General features: G+C 40.9%; 3 protein-coding genes across 4 annotated transcripts; 1 reads left to right on the top strand and 2 right to left on the bottom strand.

Moving 5' to 3' along the window:
• The first annotated feature begins 1,685 nt into the window (after positions 1-1,685).
• Positions 1,686-3,963, top strand: LOC104448414 (NAC transcription factor 56). Its single transcript, XM_010062225.3, has 3 exons — positions 1,686-2,018; positions 2,430-2,737; positions 2,852-3,963. The coding sequence occupies exons 1-3, from the start codon at positions 1,832-1,834 to the stop codon at positions 3,455-3,457; spliced, it is 1,101 nt and encodes a 366-aa protein (XP_010060527.2). The 5' UTR covers positions 1,686-1,831; the 3' UTR covers positions 3,458-3,963.
• Positions 3,964-9,809: 5,846 nt separating this feature from the next.
• LOC104448413 lies at positions 9,810-13,543 on the bottom strand. Its single transcript, XM_010062223.3, has 7 exons — positions 12,947-13,543; positions 11,948-12,088; positions 11,749-11,862; positions 11,491-11,664; positions 10,998-11,113; positions 10,228-10,312; positions 9,810-10,145 (listed from the first exon to the last, which is right to left on the bottom strand). Exons 1-7 carry the CDS (start codon positions 13,427-13,429, stop codon positions 10,137-10,139), a joined length of 1,122 nt encoding a protein of 373 aa, XP_010060525.2. The 5' UTR covers positions 13,430-13,543; the 3' UTR covers positions 9,810-10,136.
• A 1,101-nt stretch (positions 13,544-14,644) lies between these two features.
• On the bottom strand, positions 14,645-20,144 carry LOC104448412 (peptidyl-prolyl cis-trans isomerase CYP37, chloroplastic). Of its 2 annotated transcripts, none has more exons than XM_010062221.3 (12): positions 19,854-20,144; positions 19,042-19,302; positions 18,876-18,965; positions 18,472-18,567; positions 17,923-18,030; positions 17,747-17,796; positions 17,050-17,152; positions 16,306-16,359; positions 15,399-15,557; positions 15,202-15,324; positions 15,065-15,114; positions 14,645-14,959 (listed from the first exon to the last, which is right to left on the bottom strand). In XM_010062221.3, the coding sequence occupies exons 1-12, from the start codon at positions 20,049-20,051 to the stop codon at positions 14,848-14,850; spliced, it is 1,404 nt and encodes a 467-aa protein (XP_010060523.2). In that variant the 5' UTR covers positions 20,052-20,144; the 3' UTR covers positions 14,645-14,847. The 2 variants fall into 2 exon arrangements, with proteins under 2 accessions (XP_010060523.2, XP_010060524.2); XM_010062222.3 differs by having other exon boundaries at positions 19,042-19,310; positions 19,854-19,991.
• Positions 20,145-22,239: the final 2,095 nt, after the last annotated feature.

Genomic DNA, 22,239 nt, shown 5'->3' with positions numbered 1-22,239 from the left:
AAAGGTGGGGAAAAATTCTCAAGAAACATGAAACAAGAACATTTGAATCAATTGGAGTTTCGGGTAAAGGATAAAAAATATGGTTCGATTTGCTACAGAATATGTACCCTGAAAGAGAAGTGACGCATAAGAATTTTTTTTTAGATGAGTTGTCTGACATTCCTATCTTAGAGCTCAAAATTATTGCGTTATGAGAAAATATGCATGTACTTGGAAGACTGGTTCTCTAGAAACTAGGCAATATTACTCTATTTCTTTTCGGAAAAAGTTACAGAAAATCTAAACTATATCCACCGTGTTACATATACCCAGAATTTTTTTTTGACATTAACAACTCTAAACTATACTCATTGTGACACATTTACCTTAAACTTTTTCTTATGACATAAAAAATCCCAAAGTTTTTACACATTTGTCATATTTATTCTCCATCAAAGTTCTATTAACTGATTTTTTAGCCACGTGAGCGCCATATCAATATTGTTTACTTTTAAGCATTCATGTAGGTAATTCTTAACAGTTTTATAAGTTTGATGACGGGTAAATGTGTTACATTGATATAAGTTTGGGATTTTTAGTGTCCTAGCAAATTTGTTAGGATAAATATATTATAACGGGTATAGTTTAAAGTTTTTGTTGACCTTTACCATTCCTTTTTTCGTAAGACTAAAGAGGAAAAAAGAAACAAATAGAAACCCTAATTTCTTCGTCATTCAATAACTTTAATTCTAGCCATCATCATCCCATCATCAGTCGTCAACTCCATTGAATATAAAATCGGGCAAATCATAAATCAACACAAGTGCTGAATATAATTTTGAGCTAAACGACAGATTCCTCAAAAAAAAATCACGAGCCCATATGCTCATCTTTGTCTTAGTCAAGAACCTAATAATGAAAGGGCGATATATATTTATTAGATATGCAAAAAGGTGTAGTCACGCTTGATTTTGGAGCCGCAAGTGGTCATTTTACATATGGATATGCATATAATATGTGCGAATTAAATATACGTAAGCATGTAAGAACTCGACAGAAAAATAATGTCATTATTCTCGGAGGAGAAAATTAGCGACACCGAGGGGCAAAGAAACTGAAAAGCGGCCAATCGATATTAGCCGTTAACACATGCTTACCGCCTTTGACATTTTGGGTGCTTTTCCTTTTTGCACACCAAAGGCATGACATCGGCGGGCCCCACCCCACCCCTCCCCCCCGCCCGCCCCGCTTTATTATCCTGCTGATCTTGTTGCCTTGTGCGGGGGCGGGGGCGCTGGTCCCCGCGCGGGCCCCACCCCCTCGCCCCCCCCACACGTGTCGACCCCTGGCGCCCGTTCCCTAGGACACGTGTCGACCCTCCGGAGGCCCTCGCCCCCGGTTGACGTCAGCGACCCGCGCGGCCTCGGTTTCACTGATCCGGCCGCCCCACGTCCACGTCGGCCGCTGCATGGTTTGGGCAAAAGCCGCTGCAGGGCCATTTCCGTAAAATCCGCGCGCGGAATTGACCGACCATCTAGCGGGGTGTCGGCGTGTCGGGCACCCATTGGCCTCCTCAAAGCGGGCTCCACGTAGGCGGGGGCGTACGGGATCGCAGCCCGCCCCAGCGCCCTTCGGCTCGAGCGCCTCCCCACGCCATCCTCCTCACCTCCCATTTATTCGACGAGCCGAGCCAAAGACCTTCACGCTCACATTCTCATTTCCTCTCTCTCTCTCTCTCTCTCTCTCTCTCGTGTGTTCTCTCGTTGATCATTCGCTTCGTGAATTCTGAGTGGGTTTTGGGTGATCGGAGTTCGTAGCAGCGGGGGGAGGGGGCTTTATCGGGGGTTCGTTCATGGAGAGCACGGACTCATCGGCGGGGTCGGCGGCGCAGCCCCACCTGCCGCCGGGGTTCCGGTTCCACCCGACCGACGAGGAGCTCGTCGTCCACTACCTCAAGAAGAAGGCGGCCTCGTCGCCGCTCCCCGTTTCCGTCATCGCCGAGGTCGATATCTACAAGTTCGATCCCTGGGAGCTTCCAGGTAAAATACCCAGTGAGGGGAGCATATCCTTTTCTTTCTTTTCTTTTGCTTTTCCTTTCCTTTCCTTTCCTTTTCTACTGTCGAATCGTTCGGTGTCGAGACATTAAATCTATGAAGATATTTTCGATGGACCCGAGCACGGGCTTCTCGTCATAAACGAGGAGGCTGTTCGATACAGTCTTCCGCGTCGACAGTGCAGTTGTTCGTGAGAGACTACATGTCGACGAGATATACCGTCGGTGGTGATCGAGTCTGAGCCTCGTGAATTCTTTTAGCCCCCTTTCTACGTACGAGAAAGGAACAGAAGATGTTTGCAGTTTATACGGAGCAGAGGAAAAGATCATCGTCGCTCACTTGGGTTTATTCTTCTTTTCTTTTTTATTCTTCTTTCGCTTTTTCTTCATTTCTCAGCGAAGGCGACGTATGGCGAGCAAGAATGGTACTTCTTCACCCCGAGGGACCGGAAGTACCCGAACGGGGCGAGGCCGAACAGGGCGGCGACGTCCGGGTACTGGAAGGCCACGGGGACCGATAAACCGGTGCTGTCTGCGGTCGGGCATCAGAAGGTCGGCGTGAAGAAGGCCCTCGTCTTCTACGGTGGGAAACCCCCGAAGGGCGTCAAGACGAACTGGATCATGCACGAGTACCGTCTCATCGAGAACAAAGTCAGCAACAGACCGCCGGGATGTGACGTGGGCAACAAGAAAAATTCCCTGAGGGTAATGATCGAGCCTATCTGCTTCGTTTCGTTTGCTTTGGTTGGTTTGATTGTGAGATTTAAGGAGCGTGCGACTGAACGAGAGCGTGTCGAAATTTAATTTGGTTTTCCGTAGCTGGATGACTGGGTGTTATGCCGAATCTACAAGAAGAGCAACGTGCACCGGCCGATGGACCACGAGAGGGACGACTCGATGGAGGACATGCTCGAATCCATCCCTCCTTCGTTGACGATGAACCCTCACAGCATGAAGCTACACCTCTCTAAGCCGTCCACGACGAGTTATGGGGTATTGTTCGAGCACGAGCAGAGCCTTTTCGAAGGGATGATGGGGGCTAACGGCGGCGGCGGCATCCCCGGCAACGTGATGTCTCACCTTGCATCATCCTCGGGCTTAAAGCCAGAATTGGCCATGGTCCAAGCGCCCAACATTTCGAGCCCTCTTCCCCTGAAGCGGACTCTTCACTCCCTCTATTGGAACGACAAGGACGTCGCCGCCGAGACAAGCGACCCTTCGTCGGTCAAGAGACAGTTCAGTGCGGACAGGAACGATCCGGGGAGCGTCGAGAGGAATAACAACGGAGGGACTAGTTCCATCGCGTCTCTGCTCGGCCAGATTCCTCAAACCCCACCGCTGCACCAGCAAACGGCTTATGGGCCTCTCGGTGACGGCGGTTTCCGACCACAGTTCCACATGCCAGGACTGAATTGGTATGCCTAATTAATCCAGCGTATACCTTGAATTTGACGGTGGGCATTTCACCATAGCTATGTTAAGGTGAAAGTTTCTTCGCCACATTAACAAGATGGTGCTACAGTTTGACAAAACTGTGAAGGTATGGATTGGTGCATGTGTAGAGACTAAGTGAGTGGCCCCCAGAGAAATTCCTCTAGGAGGAAGAGGGTATAAGAGGAGCTTCCAATTTCAGGCGAGGCCAATAGAAGCATATTACAATTAGGGTCATATACATGAATGTATATTTTCACATTTTAGGGTTTCTTCTATGTGTATAGAGGCATTGAATTCAAATAGGACGGTGATTCATACGAAACAAGGACATAGCTGATCCTCATGTAGAAAAATAAAGTAGATGAATCATTAGTATTTTTGCTCTAGGATACTGCACCGCCAGAAATGATTGTATAGAGCCCTATAATATATTTGAGCGTCGTTTATTGCAATGGATGATCCTTTATATTTAAAATCCCTATACATGATTTTACTTGCGTATTTATGTGCTGTTAGATTATCAAGTGACAAAGGCATCATCGAGATATTTATCATCCTCGAGTCTAAGCGACATGTTACAATTTAAGGGTGCCTTTTGTTATCTTTCAAATAAACCCTAGAAGACGCTTGTAACTAGTAAGTCAAGAGATGATTATCTTATACGTCGCACGTTCTTTCTGCTATAATCATTGAAAAGAAACTTTAGTTTGACCAAGCAAAGGATATTTGGGGAAGAGCCAAGGGGGGCCTCGAAGAGCTGCAGCTGCGTAGTTAACACCTAAGAGTGCATTCCATTTCTTCTCACAAGCAGCTAATCGCATCTCGACAGCTAATGTTCAAACCATCAAATCTCATTCGAGGATTGCAAAGGCTGCTAAGTTACATCGATTGACTCCTAGGATATATGGAACTATAGGTTTTCCCGGCTCGATATCAAAAGGTGGATATTAGACTGATAATGATGTCAATTAAGATGATTATCGATGAGAATCATCGGTATGGTTGGATGTGACTCCTGGATTGATAGCAACGTGGGATTGAATACAAAAAGAAGTATTATTCACAACGTGAATGCTGTGGGCCAATATACAATACACGCGTGACGTGTTTATGCCATAGTAATCTTCATCATCCGGTCATCCTGATGAAACCTGCAAGATTTGACATGGAAGAACGAATACCCATTTTCTTATTTGATCTTAGAATATGTCATACCGTACAATGTCTCTATTGTAAGGTCTAAGGTCTAATCGAAGGTTTCCGTAACCTTTCTTTTCATTATTTTTTTCCTCTCTTCCCGTTTCATATATGTAAAGTTAAACCCTACCTACTCCTCCCTGCATTTTTCTTTCAATTAGAAAGGAGGATGATCAACTGACTTTTTACTAGAAAGCTAAACAGACACGAAGCACGTTCCAAAGGTGAAAAGGAAAAGCGATTCTGGGAAGATCTTTTGAGCATCTCCTTAGATCAGACGTCCTTAGGTCTTCAACGACCGAGCTGCTTCGCTGACCAAACGATGAACAGCGCAATGATCATCTGGCAGATTTAGCAGCCTACATTATTCCAGCAGAAATATTATTTAAACCGAAAGGGTCCCGAGACTTTGAACGAGAACGTACGAACTCGATCCCACCTACCGCTTCACGCCCTAGAAGCAGAGAACCTCGATTTCAGCTACGTTATCGAATCATCTCTCCTCGATCTCATCACGCCCCAAAAGAAAAATCCTCAAAACGAAAAGAGGAAAAGAGGAAAATAGAAACGGGGAGATATTGGATTTTTGGGAGTCATTGTCGCTCATGGACTCTGATAAGACATGGTTAAGTATATTCCACGACCTAGTAGATGTCGCACACTTCGCATGAATTGACAAGATGGAGGGGGAGGGGGTGGTGTTAGCCTCAATACAATTAAGTGGGTTTCCTCTTGTGTGCTGCTGACCGAGGGCTGGGGTCCATCTGGGCATCACCAGAAGGGAATCATTATCTTAACACCACACACTAATCTGACCCCTTTAATTAAATCCCATTACCCTTTCTAGGGCATGAGTACAAAATAACTTTACAAGTTTTCCCTTATCATAATTACTTAGTTTTGGTATGTAGATAGCGTCGCTATGTGCCACATTATCTTTCTCGATCTCTCTCCCTCTTGAAAGGATGCTTTCCCATCAAACCCTACAAGCCACTCCACCCCCACCCAGATCTGAATTTTCCCTTTATAATGCGAAAGATTTTTAAAAAGAAAAAAAAATTGGCCTTTATTCGTGCACAAAATAGAAAAGGAATGCACTACGTTTTCAACAATTCCCATTCAAGGACACTAGACATGGCCATTGTATACGTATCGCGAGGCCGTAATTCAACCTATCAAGGTTACTCTACTGGAATTGCACGTAACTATCGTGTAGGAGTCGAAAGTCGTGATCCTCACATGACTTTCGCGAGTCGGGATGTACAGCCCTATCGATCGCTGATTCGAGGAGACGGCCCTGTCGATCGCTGATTCGAGAGGATGGCTATCGAATTCGCGCACGTCTTCAGTGGTTCAGATCTAGACGTAAATCCTGTTTACGTTAATACACAAAAGGGAGGGAAATTGGATTCTTAAATGGCACTCTAAATTAGTAGATCTTATCGAAGAATGCCCCTAATGACGTAGTAACTGACATCATAAAGTCGCTGTGTGCTGTGTTAGATTTTTTCTCCTTCTTTCCCTTCTCTTTTTTTTTTCAATCTTTTGTCGATCGGTTAGAGTACAAGAGAGTTGGCAAGGCATGATGATTCTTGAAGCCAGAAGAAGAGTAATGCAATCTATAAACTATACATGGACCGGCTTATGGACCATCAAGCCCTAGTCTCAGCTATAGCGTTTTTGAACGGCATCAGAATTCGATTTAACCCTTGCACCGTCCATGCACGTGAGAGGAAGAGAGTATCTCAAGAACACCTAAACACCTAATAATTTCGAGGAATTATGACAACTTGGATCAATAAGTGCTTAGGGGCTCGATCGGGAGAGATCGTGGATTTTTCGAGAATCTCGTTATTCAAGTCTCAGGCCCACGTTTGAATCTCGTCAGTCGGGCGCAACGTGATACGGCAATTAATGTCGTATGACGTAAAGGGTGACGCAATCTATGAAGGGCAAAGGATTGCGGACTTTACAAGTCAAAAGCAATTAGGGGATAAACCATGAGACTTAAAAAAATTTACTTTTGGGAAGGAATGGCCAGATTTGTGCCCAAAGAGCCGAGAAAGAGAATTAGGGGCCAACAGTTCTAGGGTTCAGGTTAGATTTCATTTGAAATTTGAAATCTACCTATTCGGCATAATTTCCCTAATTTTAAAATCTGGAATCTACTCTATTACAAGTCCAAAGATTTACTCAATTTCCGCTTGTAATTTTAATTGGATAATTGCAGTGAATTATCACTTCTATTGACTACCATTTGCTACAATCCACTAATTACAATACATGAAGATTATAAAATATTAACAAAATAAAAGTCCAAGTCTTAGATATTATCGAAAACGGAAGCTCAAATTAATGGTTTTAGATTACATACTAATCATTCGTCATGATTTACGCGAAAAAATAAAATAAGAAAAACATAAACACTTTTTCTAAGTTCCTGGTTATTAGTTCCACTTTGAACTGGAACTTATTCATCATAATAAGTTCCCCGATTTTTAAAACTTGAAACTTACTCCGCATATCCTGGAACCCGCAACTGCTTCAGTTTTTAGGTTCCCGGTTCTAATTTTGAACTATACTCAACCCTAAAGAGAACGTTGTAATGGAAACAAAGAATGAGATCAAAAGTAAGATTCGGATTGAAAGTGAGTTAATTACAACATCAACATAATAATAATAATAATAATAATAATAATAATAATAATAATAATAATAATAATAATAATAATAATAATAATAATAATAAGAAAAAAAAAAAACCTAACATTATTTTGCAGATATCAACTTAGTTCTAAAATTTTCAATTTAGCCAATTTAGTCTCAAACTTTTTCGACAATTTGCCAATATGGTTCTTTTGGCAAGTATTGGGCTGAAACTAATGGTGTGGAAGTCAGTCGATCTTTGATTTGAACAATTTGCATTTTTTTAAATGGAAAGATAATATACATGATTCTCAAACTTTGACTCAATGTGCAATGTGATCTTTGAACTTTTAATTTATTTAATGTAGTTTATGAACTTTAGTCCATTATGCAGGTCATTTATGAATTTTCATTGTGTTTAACGTGATTCTTAAACTTTACATACATGTTCAATTTAGCCATTGAATCATATAAAACTTTTCAATGTTGTCATTGAACTTGAGTTAATGGAAAAATAATATTCGATACTTTCATATAGTCTATAAACTAGCTTGAACATGTATAAAAAATTAATGGATCACATTAAATAAATAAAAAATTCATGGACGATACTAGACATTGAGCAAAATTTTTGGGGATCGCATTGAACCAATAAAAAAATTAAAATGCTATATTGCATATTGAGTCAAATTCATAAATTATAATGTTATTATTGCTTAATAAATTTAGTTTTGGGTTGAAAAACGCCATAAAAAACGGGTGCCCGAGAGAGAGAGAGAGAGAGAGAGAGAGAGAGAGAGAAGAAATCCTCAAACTTCTTATTGTACATCTATTAATTTGATCTTAAAATTTTTAATTTAATTCATTTAATTTTAAACCTTTTAACGCCTTATCAATGTGATTCTTTAGTTGGGTGATATGGTTCCAATTAGCATTAACATGGACAATTTTTTTTTCGCATCTTTAAAAAATATTCTAAATTATATTGGGTGAGTCACCTTTGCCCAATAGAAAATAATATAAAAAAGAAAATTGTCCACGTTAGCGCCACAAAAATAAAAAGAAAGAAATTAAAAAAGAAATGAAAGATTCAAAAAAAAAAATGTAAATTTTTTCTACATCAGTGTCTAACATCCATATCAGTGATTGCCAACTAAAATTGATCAAAATGACTATGTTAACAAATTAATTCAATTGGCTACATTAAAATGTTTATAATTGAATTTGTATCCACACAATTGATTCATGACTTATTTTGGTAATTTTTCGAGTAAAAAAAAAGTGTGTAAGAATGGTGAGCACATAATCTCATTATGTTTTAGCCATTTCAAGTACTAATAATGGATAGTTGTCAAATTGACCAGTTTGCTCGTGTAAAAAGAAAATCTTCATATATCTTTTTTTTTTCAATATGCCAACCTCACCTCCACCCAATCGCGGCATATGGACCCATGTTAGTTAATAGGTTCTAATGACATATACAATACTTAAATACTCAATGTGGATGCTACACAAGTGATTTTCATTCTTTAGAGGCTAGACTACGAATGTAATAAGAACATCCGTCAACCAAATGATTGCCCTAAGATGAACATCTTATGGCTACTGAAAACGAGTGGTTATATATTTCAATTTTAGTGACTCGCTCCTACAAACCAAGGTCGAAAAGGCTGATAAAGAAAATCAGTCATTCCTGACCACCAGCGAATGATTCCAAGTGCAATCAAGATGATCTTATGGAGCCCACGGAATATGGCCCACGTGGCATCCCCATAATGGACATGGTTGATCCAATCCATTGGACTTGCATCCAAGCGAAAAATTCTCCCTCACTAGAAGTCGACCAGACCTATTAAAATGAGACATAAACCTATTTCTTAATCCATGCTTAATAAGTTGAATTATTAAAGATAAATCACATTCTCACCTCATTTTTCATATGAAAGCATTTTAATAATATTGGTTAGATATGGATTGGATCTAGTATGAGTAACTAGATTTGTATTGTATTGAAATGGATCAAAATAGATTTTAATATGACCAATCTGGGTCAGACCATTTTCGGACCCACCTCTTTGACAGGTTTAATAGTCAGCCAATGGTCGGTTTTCTTTACTTCGTTCAGATGGAAAAGCCTTTAGTAACACAGGCTAGTTACCCCAACACAAGCCTCAAAATAAGATAGAAATCTAAAAGGCAGCGCCTGCAAAAGAAACGATGAACATGCTACAGTGGGTACGTTGCCACAAATACATAAGTGGCCCATAGAAGCACATGTGATTGCACAGACTCGCTCTGATGACAAATTCCTGTTCCTGTCGGACACTTGAATACGACCACATCACAACCACTTGATCCATTGCAAGATCTTTGTGTCGAAAGCGCTCGATTGAATATTTACTGATAATCTGCACATTCGTGCAGTTATGTGGTAGGACAAGCAGATGGGGTAAGAAAAACCAGAGACACAGAGAGAAAAATGTGGCTCTGCAAGCAGAAATTCCTACAATACTCATCGGGATGGGTTTCTATTTATTTCCTTTTTCTCTCTATGTAAGAATAATGCAATGTGAAGTTAGAGATAATTACGTAATGATAAATTTTATACACGAGCATAAGAAAGGAGGATGGTGGTATAGGAACTATATACTTAAGATCTCTGACACCCATGTACATCATCGATAATCTGATAACTCTAGACCCGCATTTCCATTGCTCTGTCGACGAGTGCGTTCCATTGCTAAGGTAGATTCCTCTCTCTCCCACTGTGGCCAAGTTCGAAAAATAGATGCGTCCTCAAGACTACTGTTTCTGCTTGTTACAACACCTATCGCTCCTGTAAACGAGGAAATTTTCCAGAGTGTGAGATGGCCTTTTCCTGTCCACTAAAACAAATGCACCATGGTGATTCTTTTTACCTCGGGAGGATTTAGCGACTGTGCGCCGGGATTGGCTTCAGCTGGAACCTCAGCGATTCTTGCTTCTGATTTTTCGTTTGAATAGCTACAGAGAGAGAGAGACCAACAAAGATTGGTATAGAACTGGGGTAACATATAAGCAGCAAATAGGGCAATGACCTAGGCTGTAAAGTCTCGACAAGTCTGCTAAAGCGTCACAACTGAGCAATCAAAATTCATCGGAGTCACCACTTCAAGAACAAGTACCAGTTAAATAATGACCATTCGAGCAAATTGGCAATGCAGATGGACACTCTTCAAACCAAACTTACGGTGATATTTGTTTCACTAAAAACTTCATGATAAATGAAAATCTTTTCCATGAAAATCAAATTCAAGGAATATGGTTACTTTTCATTCATTTGGTGGTTTAAGAAAATTGATTTCCTTTTTGCCAAAATGGGAAGTTGTTTTCCCCCAATCTAAACTTGTTGTTTTGAGTCCATAGAAAACGTTTTCCTTAGACTGATTAGTTTTCCGTTATCCAAAAACCAAAAAGTTAGAAAACAATTTCTTGGAAATAGTTTTACTTCAAACAAACCAACCCTACGATTCACTACGTGCTATAGGCATGTCTCCCTATCAGACCCACGTTTTTAAGCTATAAAATAGAGCGCTACTTCCAACACTACACCCTATGCAGGACGTAATTTACAAACTAAATAATTCTTATCACAGGACTATGATGATCCAGCCTTAATCGAGTCAGAGTCTATATAATTAAAACTCACGTTGAGAGGATTGTCACCCATATGAGCTCAACACAGTCCACCCAAAGAAGCCTTTGTTCCACTGGGACCACACCGTAGGTAATCAGATGAGCAAATGGCCAAAGCTTCCACCCAGCCTGTGGAGAAAAGGCATGAAACAAGTAAGCATACTGGGCAAGGCACAACAGCTGCAGGTCTCAGTCAAGGAAATTCAATTATAGCCCAGATTGCTAATGAGAAAAAAAAACTGTAAGCAGGCAAGCTTTTCTCATAAGATTAAGGAATAGGAAAATGTCTCTGTTTTCCTTTTCTCAAACTTCAACCGCTTATTTGGATTTTTGATGAGTTCACTAGATGAACAAGACAGTAGCTTCAACAAATTAAAAGATTCATTATCTCAAGTGTTCAACTCCTCTCAGCAGAATGAGAGTAGGTTGGATCAGATTCATCTTTCTACAACTGTGCCACCAACTTGAGGAAAAAAGAACAAACAACCAAGGATAGGATTACTCACTGTTAACATAGGCCAGAAAGTTGCTTTCAGCTCAGTAAATATGTTGATTGGGGATTCTAGACGTAAGAAACCCAAAGCAGTGTAGTATATGCTGTTCCAAATCGCTGCCCACACTGTTTGATCAAACGCTACTTTGACAGGTACCACCCACCAGTCTTGGAAAGGAAAAAGCTCCTGTTAAAAAAAAAAAAAAAGTGGAGCTCACACAACGGTGGAAAGAAATACTCTTTTAACGTAAAATGGGAAAATTTCAATTACCTCGCAGAATTCATAGTAATAGTGAGAAAGAGACCCATGAAGTGTGAATCCAACAAGGCCCGATCTGAACATCCGTGTTCTATCAAACTCAAAGAGTGGTTTTCCTTCAAAGCACTGCAAAAGTTACAAGTCAGCAATTGTAGAATGAAGCCCGGTATCTTAAGCTTGAAACTCTCAAGTTTGTCTGATGGCAACAAACCTGTGCAATCCAGTCCCCAACGGAGTATACCACTCCACTAATAACCATCTTGGCTAAAACAGGGTTTGTCTTAAGAGCTTCCTCATAAGCACTCCAGTTGTGTAGAGGTGCATACCGCACTATCTCATAAATAGTCCATCCCTAGAAGCACACCAAAAGCAATTCAACAAGACGCATCATCATGATAAGTTGCATGAACAGACAATTATAACCCAACATAGTGATAAATGAGATTCGTTCTCAAATCTGAGATCCTCTCTCGGTATTTAGTAGGCAATGCACAAAGGTCAAGAAAAGAGAGATTTTTCCAAGCACCTTTAAAGAATTAAATGAAAAGACAACTGATCACTAATTTCACATGCCTCACACTGGATCAAGCTATGACGAAGAAAGGCGCTTGATAAAGCTATATCATGAAACCATAGACTTCTCATCATCCAGATAACTCCAGTTTGGCTGTCATTTCTTTTATCCTCATCAAGTGTCAACTTGAGGGCAACCAATTTCTACATAGAGCACTACTCAACAATATTTTTATATAGAGCACAAATCCATTCAAACCACATGTTAAGGATGCTACCAATTCCCAGCTTAAGTTTTAGATGAATCGGCAATGATCCTGCAATTTTTACATTAACATCATACTAGGAGTTCTTCTGTTCGAGGCTCCATTTACTCGTATGCTTCCACATCAAAGTCAATTTCCAATTCCATGCTTTTCGGCTCAGACAATTCTTACAAAATCATGATCATAACAATGAGTTAACATCATTCACAGAACCCCCATAAAAGATAGCTCTACCAAACAACTCAATCCGCAAATCAACGATACCTCAACAAGAAATGCACTAAAATCATTCACAGAACCAAAAAATTGCTCTGCATCCTTCCGTCTATCCTATAACTGGCAGAAAGATTCAAATTTAACTCAAATTCACGGCAATTAATCACCCAAATTACATAACAAAAAGAATGACGAACAAATGCGAATCCACTCACATGCCAATAATCGCTGTCAATCGTGAGCAACTTGGTGATGGCATAAGTACCGGCGGCCAACACGATCATCCCATTGATACTCCGATCGATCAACCTCGCCATCCCTTCGCTTCCGTCCTTCTCAACTCCGCTCGAAGACGACGAAGCGCCCGAAGACGCCGAAGAGAACCCATCGAACGGGAACTGCCCTTCGCTCGTCGCGAACCCACCCACCTGACTCACCAGCTCGGCCGCCTCCCCTGCCCTCTCCAGGCTCACCGACAAGCCCTCCTGCTGGTCCGTGCTGTCCCCGCTCTGCACCGGGATGACGTCGAGCTCCTCGACGACCGAGTTGGCGACGAGCCTCAATCCGCCGAGCCTCGGCCTGTTCCGCGGGAAAGGCGGGAGCTTTGCGAGCTTGGCGGGGGAAAGAGACGGAGGGTGAAGTGGGTTCGGGCCCATTTTCGGGAGAGGGAGGAGGCTTCGCGGGGAGATGGACGCCATGGATGATGGCGGATCTCTGAGTTTGGGAGATAGAGAGAGACCCGAGTTGGAAGTAAATTCTCGACTCAGTTCTGCGATTTTCTCCAAGTTCTGGAGAAGGAGATAGGGTGGGATTATATATGTGGTCAAATTTTTTTTTTTGCATGCAGTGGGTTTGGTTTTACTGTGGGCAGGTCTAAAGTGCTTTGCGATGGCTCCTGATGAGATGAGCCATGGGATGAGTTGACTTGGTGAAATCAAGGAAAGTCAAAGTTTTGATTTGAAGGGTGATTGGGTTTTGAGGTGCTGGTGTATGGAGCTGGAGTTAGGCTGGGATGCAGAGCAGCTTTCTGCTACGTGGTCGACGATGTCCACCTCAGCAGATGAGTAGATTCTGAGATTCAGACAATGAGCAGAACAATAAAAAAAGAACTGGAACCTGATCCTATGTAATTTAGCCGATTACCATGATGGGGTGGAACCAGGAAATTCAGAAACAATTAAGATTGACCGACTTATAATTTTGGTGGGGCAGTGATGCTGCACAGAGAGATTCTTCTCCAACTTGAGAGGAAGAACCAACCATGGCTTGCAAAATCCAAGATTCAAACCAATGAGAGCCTGACATCTCCATCGTCCCCCACAAGGTCCCTTGTCATATGTAGACCCACATGAAAAGAAATTTGCTCCCACAAATTTATGTGGGCGAGAAAGATTGCATCCCAAAAATCTCCTCATCCTGCGGATTTTCTGCTATTTTTCCCCCCTTCTTTTTTTTATGTTAGCCATTCAAATTTCTGAGGCTAGATTGGGCACACATGGATCATTTGTTTAGAGGGCATTGGAAGACTTGGGTATCATCTCTCTTCCGGTTTCAGCTGAAGCTCGACCTGCTTCATGTCACTATCTAATCACCACAAAGAGCCAAACTGTGGATGTGTTCTGTTCTATCTTGTACAAGTTCAACAGAGAAAACCCTAAACTTTTCCAAAAAATATGTGATCTGTAACTACATCCACGTTGCTTTCTTCCAGGTACTAAGAATTCAAAGGAGAGGTCAGCTCAAGAAGACTTGTCTTCTTGTAGGTGGATTACATCCAGCGAATAGCAAAATTTAGGATGAGCACGGAATATTCTTTTTCATAACTGGTTTTTCGTAACATGAGATCTGAAACTTTGAAAATATGAGGTTGTGAGATGGCCACAACTTATACAATGAAGAGTGATAATGAAATCTAGATGAATGGAGACTGTTCTAGAATTACGACAAAATTCGATCAAAGCAATTGCCCCAAAGCATGATGGCTAACACGACAAACAATGACTTCTTGCATTTTACAGCCAAAAGGGTTCCAACAAGACATCTGATATAAAACAGGGCAAAGGTATGAATCCTCGTATGTGAACAATTCCATTCCTTGGTTAAAAAAACAAGCAGGTTAGCTTTCACTAGGGACTACGAGGCGATCTTGGCCTTCCACTAGCTTTGCAGATCGAATAACGTCTCCTGTTTTAATCTGTGAAAGGATATCTCTCCCTGTAGTTGCGTAGCTGCCAAACAGAGAGCCTTGTTAGACAAGGATATAAATGTTTGTCCAAATTAAAAATCTTCAGGTCTGCATTACAAGGAAAAAGCTCAAAGGATTAAATACCTACCCGAAAACAGAAAATTGCCCTTCGTCAAAAGATATACCTCCAAGGCCCGACTACACCACCAAAATGTGAACACATAAGGACACCTAATCATTTTATAATCATTGAGTTCCAATTGAATATAGCTCAACTCTACTCACATTTCTTTTATCATACAAATAGAAGAAAAACTGGGAAGGCGAAGAGTATTCATCAGAGTCAGCGCTGTGCGCCATTGCTACCGCCCCGTAAACAGACATGGGAAGAACTGGCAACTCACCATCCTTCAATACCACCAAGAAATATTCTTGTCAGTTTTAACAGACTTAAAATAAGGAGGAAGAAGAGATGTTATTACCTGTATACTTAATGTTGTCCTGTACAATGGTTCAAATTGCCCAGATGGCATTATCTCTAAAGGAATTCTAAAGCCAGTGCTCTTATCAATGCCACTATCTGTGAGGACAGCTTGGTTGGCACAACTGAGCTTCGCCCCATCATATGCTCCATCAATTACCTACAGATTTTGATGCAATTGTGAATGTTCCAACAGGATGTTGGTGCTTACTGTCGAGAGTTTGATCGCAAATATGAAACACTAATACTCCCTATGGAAAGAAAAATATGGCTTATTGAACATATTACAAACTTCAGCACTTATGAATAACAAATGAGAATTCTGTGCATATCATTGATTTTGAATCAGCCATCCCGATGCCATTATAGAAGCGTTGACTTGTAAAACTCCAAACTGAAGGCCATGGGAAAAGCAAACTCATATAAGCCGTCTGGATTCTGCCTCAAAAGCTGAAACAATGGATAAAATACCCAAATGGCTGACCACTAACTTCTTCTTTTCCCTATTTCCGGTGGGAAATCCAAGAATAAAGAGCTATCACATTTTAGCAGTATGCCAGTTTACTTCACCTAACTTTAAGTATTGTCCTATGCAGCATTTTTTTCCATCAAGCTAATTTTAACCATGCTTTCACCGTTAAATGAGAGGAAACATCTTCGGCATGCTGCTTTCTTCACTTCTTTTTCTTTTTTTCGTTTAACCATATTTCATTTCATTTATCCCATATAAAACTAAGCAACCGTATGTTGAGACAAAATAAAACTGATTGAACACTAAAACAAGTAAAGTACATATATGAACTTTTACTCATTTGTATCCCACATCCTGATCGACACATAGCATGCCAAACATCAACTGAACTAGACAATTGTTTCCAGAGGCTAAAAGAGGAGTTCGAGTACCTCACCATTTTTGCAAAATTTCCTGCAGTCAACGGTGCTGAGAATCCATCAATAACCATCTGCATAAACCGTTTCATGTACAGCAGTCAGAGCCATACCATGTGGACTAACTTGACACTAGCTACACTAGTTAGCGCCTGAAAATAAATGTGCAGGGCTCTGCAAATCGATAATTCCATGGGTTCATAAAATCAACCCAATAGTGATACAGCTGGCTAGCCAAGCACATGACAGTCCAAGGGCACAAGAACCGACGGATGCATTCTTCTTACAGTCCTCCTTCTTGAATATCTATGTATTGCTTTCAGATAGTGGTTACGTCTGTACTTATATAGTCAGAAAGACTTCCTACTAGACCCAGTATCCCCACATTGCTTGGTTAGTCTCAGTCTGACCATCACAAAGCATGCTGTCGTTCATGGTGAACACTTAGATGGATGGCTCTGAACATTCTTCCATACTGAGAAGTGAGAATTAATAGTATCTGTGACCTGAATTCTTCAGTTTTCCTCTAGCTCTATAGCATGATGAAAAATGTTAACCGCCAAACTTTTTCACACTAATTTGTTTGGAATATTGGGAAGAGTCCAAACTGCTCTGAGAATTTTGGGATCACAACTTAAAAGAAAATAGATATCCTCAATTATTTTAGTAGTGAAAGCGATTTGATTGCAGTTTCTCCATGTTAGATTCTGTTCACACACAAAGGGCATTACTCTATCAACTAATTTATGTTGAACTGTGGATACCTGAATCGTGGCGGTCTTTCTCGGTTCACCTCCAGCTTCAGGTGAAAATGCTGTTCCATCCCCTTTCTCGATTGTAAGTTCAACAGTTGCTCTTCCCGTTAGTCTACAAGTGGTAGAACTCAGATGTGCAGTTTATTGTAGTAATAAATATCAATGAGAACAGCAGATAGTTATACATAGGAAGTACAGCATGTCAATTGGATAGTTTTCACATCAGAGAGCGTTCTTGAAATAGGAACTAGATAATGGTATGCATTTGTCATCTTGAAATTATGCAACCCTAACTAGTATATGAAGTTAGGTTGAGTAGAAAGACCATTGTATCATTGTCGAGTTACGATGAAATTGACCTGCAACAAAATTTTTGGAAAAGATGTTATCTTGCCCATTATATTAATATACCAATTAAGACAGGAAAAGAACTGCATAAAAAATCCTAATGCAGCCAAAAAGTTCAATTTAAAAAGATATCATGGCAGGCATTGCTACTTCCCTACCGACCTGTTCATATTTCATGACTCATGAGTCATTCTCATACCAGATCTATATTACCACCCATAAGGCCATTACCGTCAACAAGTATTCTTGAAATGGGCAAATTCTATTACTTGATAATATCTGTTTGTATTTTATTCAAATAAGAATCTAAATTGTAAGAAAACAAAATAGTCATTCACCGTTTCTCAAAAGGACTGACCTAGGATATTTCAAGTATTGCTCTGGCAAAAGAAAGGACAATCCAGGGGCCTGTTGCAAAGTAGGAGTTCAGAATCTAGCCATTGTTATATTATCTTGTAAGATGAAGGGTAAGGAAGTGCAGTTGAAAGTCTGCAGATGCAAGAAGGAGCTAGCAATATAAAGCGTAACTACCACCTGCAACAGTTCAATTTCTGCAACAGCATCCAATGATGATGCAAGGCCTACAGATACTTTATCGGGGTCCTTATCATTGATACCCTGAAGGAGGTCCTGCAATCCACCCTGAGAAAAGGAAGAAACTTTGGATCATTTGGGTAGATCTGGTAAAGGAAAAATGGCACAGCCAAGTACGATCAAGAAAAATTTGATGAAGCACCGTAATGATATTGCTGACAGGTACCTAGGCTGAGATCATATAGAATTTCTTGGGTGCCAGAAATAAAAAGTTTGCCCTCTCCTCTACCATCCACACTAGATTGAGTTATCATTGCACAACGGTTTTTGACAGTGGTTATGTAGTAAAGTAGTAGCAAAGAGGACAGGAAAGAATTTTGAGAGGATTTGGCACAATTTAGGAGTCTCTTTTCTGTTCTGCTAATCCACTGGGTTTATCATTTAGGGGAGTCCAGAATCAATATGTCCTCTCCCTATTTTGGTATTCATGCAATCCACATCAGGTTAAAGAATAACAGAGCTTACATATTCTCAAGTACCTTACCATACCTTCCCATCAATGAGAGATGCATACAGCGATGAACCTTTGTCTCTCAGCTCTGCTGGGATACTGGCCAAAATAGAATCTCTCTCATCCTTTGCTATCTAAAATAGGGGAACATTAAATTAGGTTTTGGAGAGACTATCATATGAGGTCACAAGGAAAAGATCCAGAAGTAAAAGTAATAGAAACTGATGGTAAATGAGAAAACACACAAGACCTGAACAGTATAGTAGAATTACCAAGTTCAAATAGTTCATGAAACTCTCTAGTAAATTTTTGAACAAAATAGGCCAGGTTTGGGAAGAGATGGGTGTTTCTCGATAACATAATTTTCAACAATGAGAATGCTTTGGACACCCGACTCCTACACTGTGCACCGCATCAAATAAAAAAGGAAAAATACCGGTACCTTAAGAGCTTTCTTGACATTACCCTCCATGGTTCCGTATGGCTTTCTCTGTGGTATTCTCAGTAAGTACGAGATGTCCTCCAATGATTCCTATAAGCAAATTAAGACAGGCTTCACTTATCTGGTGAGAGAGGATCTAAAGAATGACAGAACCGTGACTAATGACCTGTATAGCCTTCATATTTGTGTTCGCAGGGATAGCTCTCCTCAAAGCAAGTTCCCCGGTTCTGGGAACTTTGGTGTCAGGAGAGTAGAGAACAGCATTGGCTGGGGCAATAGACCAATGATCCCAACCCAACGAAGTAATTGGAGAAGCGATATGAACGAAAATAAGGGCTGTAGCGACGAGACTTTCGAGTTTCTTTACCGCATGTCCATGATTTGTTAGGAAGAAGTTGAAAGGAGAGCCTTTATGCTCCAATTTACCCTGCATCACTGAAACCCCATTCCATAGAGCAGGAACTTACAAGAGAAAGAATGTGCACGTAATCTTGTGCAGCAACTTAAGAACTATATCATTACTCAGTAAGATGGCTAGCATTCACTAAAAACAGGTCGATCGCAGCTTATTTTCCTTGACTTAATCATCAGGAGCAAAATTGCAGCTCCAAAGAAATGTAATCTTCGTTCCCAAATTACAATGGAAAACAAAGTCATAGCTACAACCAGTGATACAACTCTTCTTTAATCCATACATTTCCTCAAAACACTTCATCCACAATATCAAAACTGTACTTATCTCATTGATAACACCGTCCACATTCAAGAAAATCAACATGCTCGTTTTAGGTGATTTCTCTCCCAGATTAGGCCATTACGCGAAATTTGGCGAATTGAGCTCGCAATGTCCATTAAAGTACAGAGCCATCAAGAAGAAGAATTTGCTACTCGATGAGCATGTACCACCAAGACAGTGAGATTACGAAACCCATCAAGCGGTTTCCATCGTGGAAGAAAAATAAATAATTCAAAACCGACCTGTACACCCTCGTAAGGAGGACCACAGTAGATCTTGAAACTGCCCGTATGGGCACCGTTTTTGCTGCGCTCCTCATTGATTATCGGAAACGCGAAATGGGTGTTGACCCACTTTCGCTTTGGAGAATTGGAGAGGAAGTTGGGAGAGGGTTTGAAAGTGTGAGAGAAGAACGGAGATGAGGATAGAGGGGAAGCCATGAATGGGCGTTGGTAGTTGGAGGAGAGGGGCCTTTTGGCGCGCCGGAATCCTATCTCTATCTTTCCAGCAATTTCATTCGGTTTCGGTTTGTTTCCTTCTTTTCTTTCTTTCCTTTTAATATTTAGTTTTTCGAATGTTTTTTTCGTGATGGAACATGGCTGTTTGCTGATAAATGCTAAGGTGTTTGCTCGTTCAACCGTCTCAGGGCTCCAGTAAAATTCATGACTTTCTTTTTTCCTTTCAATGATCCGAATTACTATGACACTTGCGACCCACATCCCTTTAGATCAGTTTCAAGAAATCTTTAAACTCCTTGCCCATTTAATCAACATATCTGTTTGGAAAAATCTTAGAAAAAAGCATGAAATGAGGGGCCGTCTTATTCAAAGACAGTTCATTATAGATTTTATCTTAAATAAAAGGTTAAAGTGACTAATTTAGTTTCAGATAGGAACCCGAGATTTGGCTAATATCCAGAGGAGAGGCAATTTTGTCCGAAATGTTTTGTTTAACCTAAATTGATGAAGTTTCGAATGGAAGCTAGAGTTCTTTGCCTTGCCCGCCCCCACTCTCTTCGCCTCCATGGCCAACAATCACCAACATCACCCAAACTCGATTTGTCCTCATGACCCTCGACGACTCCCTGACCATGAGGCCGTTGACAATGCCCAGTGGAAGCTGGTCGAGATGAAGTCCACCCTATCCACGATATGGGCTTTACCGGCGAGTGATCTTTAAGAGAACTTGGAGTGAGCTGCAACCTTAGCTTCGATTTGGGAATAAACGAAATTGGGAATCTAGAGCACGAACCCTACCTACTACAATTCGGGGCTCCTTCAGTTTGGGTCAAAGCTAGAAATTTTCGATTAAGATTGCCCCTACTCTAGTCACCGGTTAGCAAAGATTTGGCCGTTCAGGTGAACTCGAGCCCCTTATTTAAGCTAGTTTGATCACTTCCTACTCTTATTTGGAGTTTCCACCGTTTGCCTTTCCTTTTCAAGAAGCAAAATTTTGAATGATCTAGCCGGTCCGAGTGAGAAGTCATCATGATTTGCAGAAGGCTCGAGGTGTTATTTTTTAGGAGGGGGCTGGATTAAGCTTAAGAAAATCCAGACCGGCCCTGCTGGGCTTGAGCCGGCCAGCTCGGTCCAACAAATTGGTACATGAAATCTTGTCTGCGGATGGTGGACTTAGTTAGAAATTTAGGCCCAAATGATCAACTGTCCTTGATACTACTGAAAGGGCGCAAACAAAATAAAAGGAAAAGATGGGGACTAATTTTAACAATCAGGGGGAATTGAAGGGGAGGAAATGATCTTCTATCCCCGGCAAAGACGAAAAGATGGAGTGGATCCGAAGAGCAATCCGGACGGGTCTGAATAAAAACGCTAAATCACGAAGCCCGACCCCGACCCGATTGGGCACTAGTCAAGCCCGGCTGGTGGAGAAAGGGGGGGAAAATGAAGGATTTGCAATCCCCTTTTGCACCCACTAAATAATAGAGCCGCTACTTGCACAAATTCACACCTTTCATTTCACTTTACGTGGAAAGGGCAGTAAAATACTAAAAAGCAACTGGGAAAGTAATTCAAAACTGAATATACCCACAAGAAAGGAAAAGGGGGAAAAAAGGAGCTTCAATTTCAACTTTAGAAAAAGTCGAATGGAATGTCCTTTTCTTTTCTTTTTCCCTTCGCTTTGCTTTTTAACCTTTTTCGCTACGCGCTCGAGACTTTACGTTTGTCCACCCATCTTTTTAAGCACTTCACTTTCTGTTCCACTCCTTGTGGGGACGAGAAAGCAATATGAATGAAGGGATATGAATAATGCCTATGATTGCTTGCTTTGGATCACTTTATTCAAATGAATGGGCGTGGCCTATTGTTATACAAAAACCTATGATTTATCAACCACTCTAGCTTGCACCGACTTGTCTAATTTTATTCCCAATGGCAATACTTTCCCTCAAAAAGAAAGGAAAAATAAAGGACGGAATGATCGATATCATGATAACTCAAACATCCCACATTTCGCAATAGAAAATAGCTGCTACGCAACTATAGTTTCGCAATACCGATTGGACGACAACCCACGTAAGCAACAACTATTGGATTCAGCTACTATTGACCATTCTTTACCAAACAAAAAATCACTCGAAAAGCGTTGACAAGTACAATATCATAAGCT

The sequence above is a fragment of the Eucalyptus grandis genome, chromosome 6 (assembly GCF_016545825.1).
Source record: "Eucalyptus grandis isolate ANBG69807.140 chromosome 6, ASM1654582v1, whole genome shotgun sequence".
NCBI classification, from domain to species: domain Eukaryota; kingdom Viridiplantae; phylum Streptophyta; class Magnoliopsida; order Myrtales; family Myrtaceae; genus Eucalyptus; species Eucalyptus grandis.
This window is presented reverse-complemented; position numbering and strand designations above follow the sequence as displayed.

Bases quoted from the DNA above. Each gene is read 5' to 3' on its own strand.
- LOC104448413 (XM_010062223.3), bottom strand. From the start codon at position 13,429: ATGGCGTCCATCTCCCCGCGAAGCCTCCTCCCTCTCCCGAAAATGGGC. The intron at 12,089-12,946 runs GTGAGTGGATTC...GTGTGCTTCTAG, and splicing joins TTGACAGCGATTATTGGCAT to GGATGGACTATTTATGAGAT. The intron at 10,313-10,997 runs GTGAGTTTTAAT...CTCTCTCTGTAG, and splicing joins TGGGTGACAATCCTCTCAAC to CTATTCAAACGAAAAATCAG.
- LOC104448412 (XM_010062221.3), bottom strand. From the start codon at position 20,051: ATGGCTTCCCCTCTATCCTCATCTCCGTTCTTCTCTCACACTTTCAAA. The intron at 18,568-18,875 runs GTACCGGTATTT...CCCCTATTTTAG, and splicing joins ATGTCAAGAAAGCTCTTAAG to ATAGCAAAGGATGAGAGAGA. The intron at 15,115-15,201 runs GTGAGTAGAGTT...TTGGTGGTGTAG, and splicing joins ATTTGTATGATAAAAGAAAT to TCGGGCCTTGGAGGTATATC.
- LOC104448414 (XM_010062225.3), top strand. From the start codon at position 1,832: ATGGAGAGCACGGACTCATCGGCGGGGTCGGCGGCGCAGCCCCACCTG. The intron at 2,019-2,429 runs GTAAAATACCCA...TTCATTTCTCAG, and splicing joins CGATCCCTGGGAGCTTCCAG to CGAAGGCGACGTATGGCGAG. The intron at 2,738-2,851 runs GTAATGATCGAG...GGTTTTCCGTAG, and splicing joins ACAAGAAAAATTCCCTGAGG to CTGGATGACTGGGTGTTATG.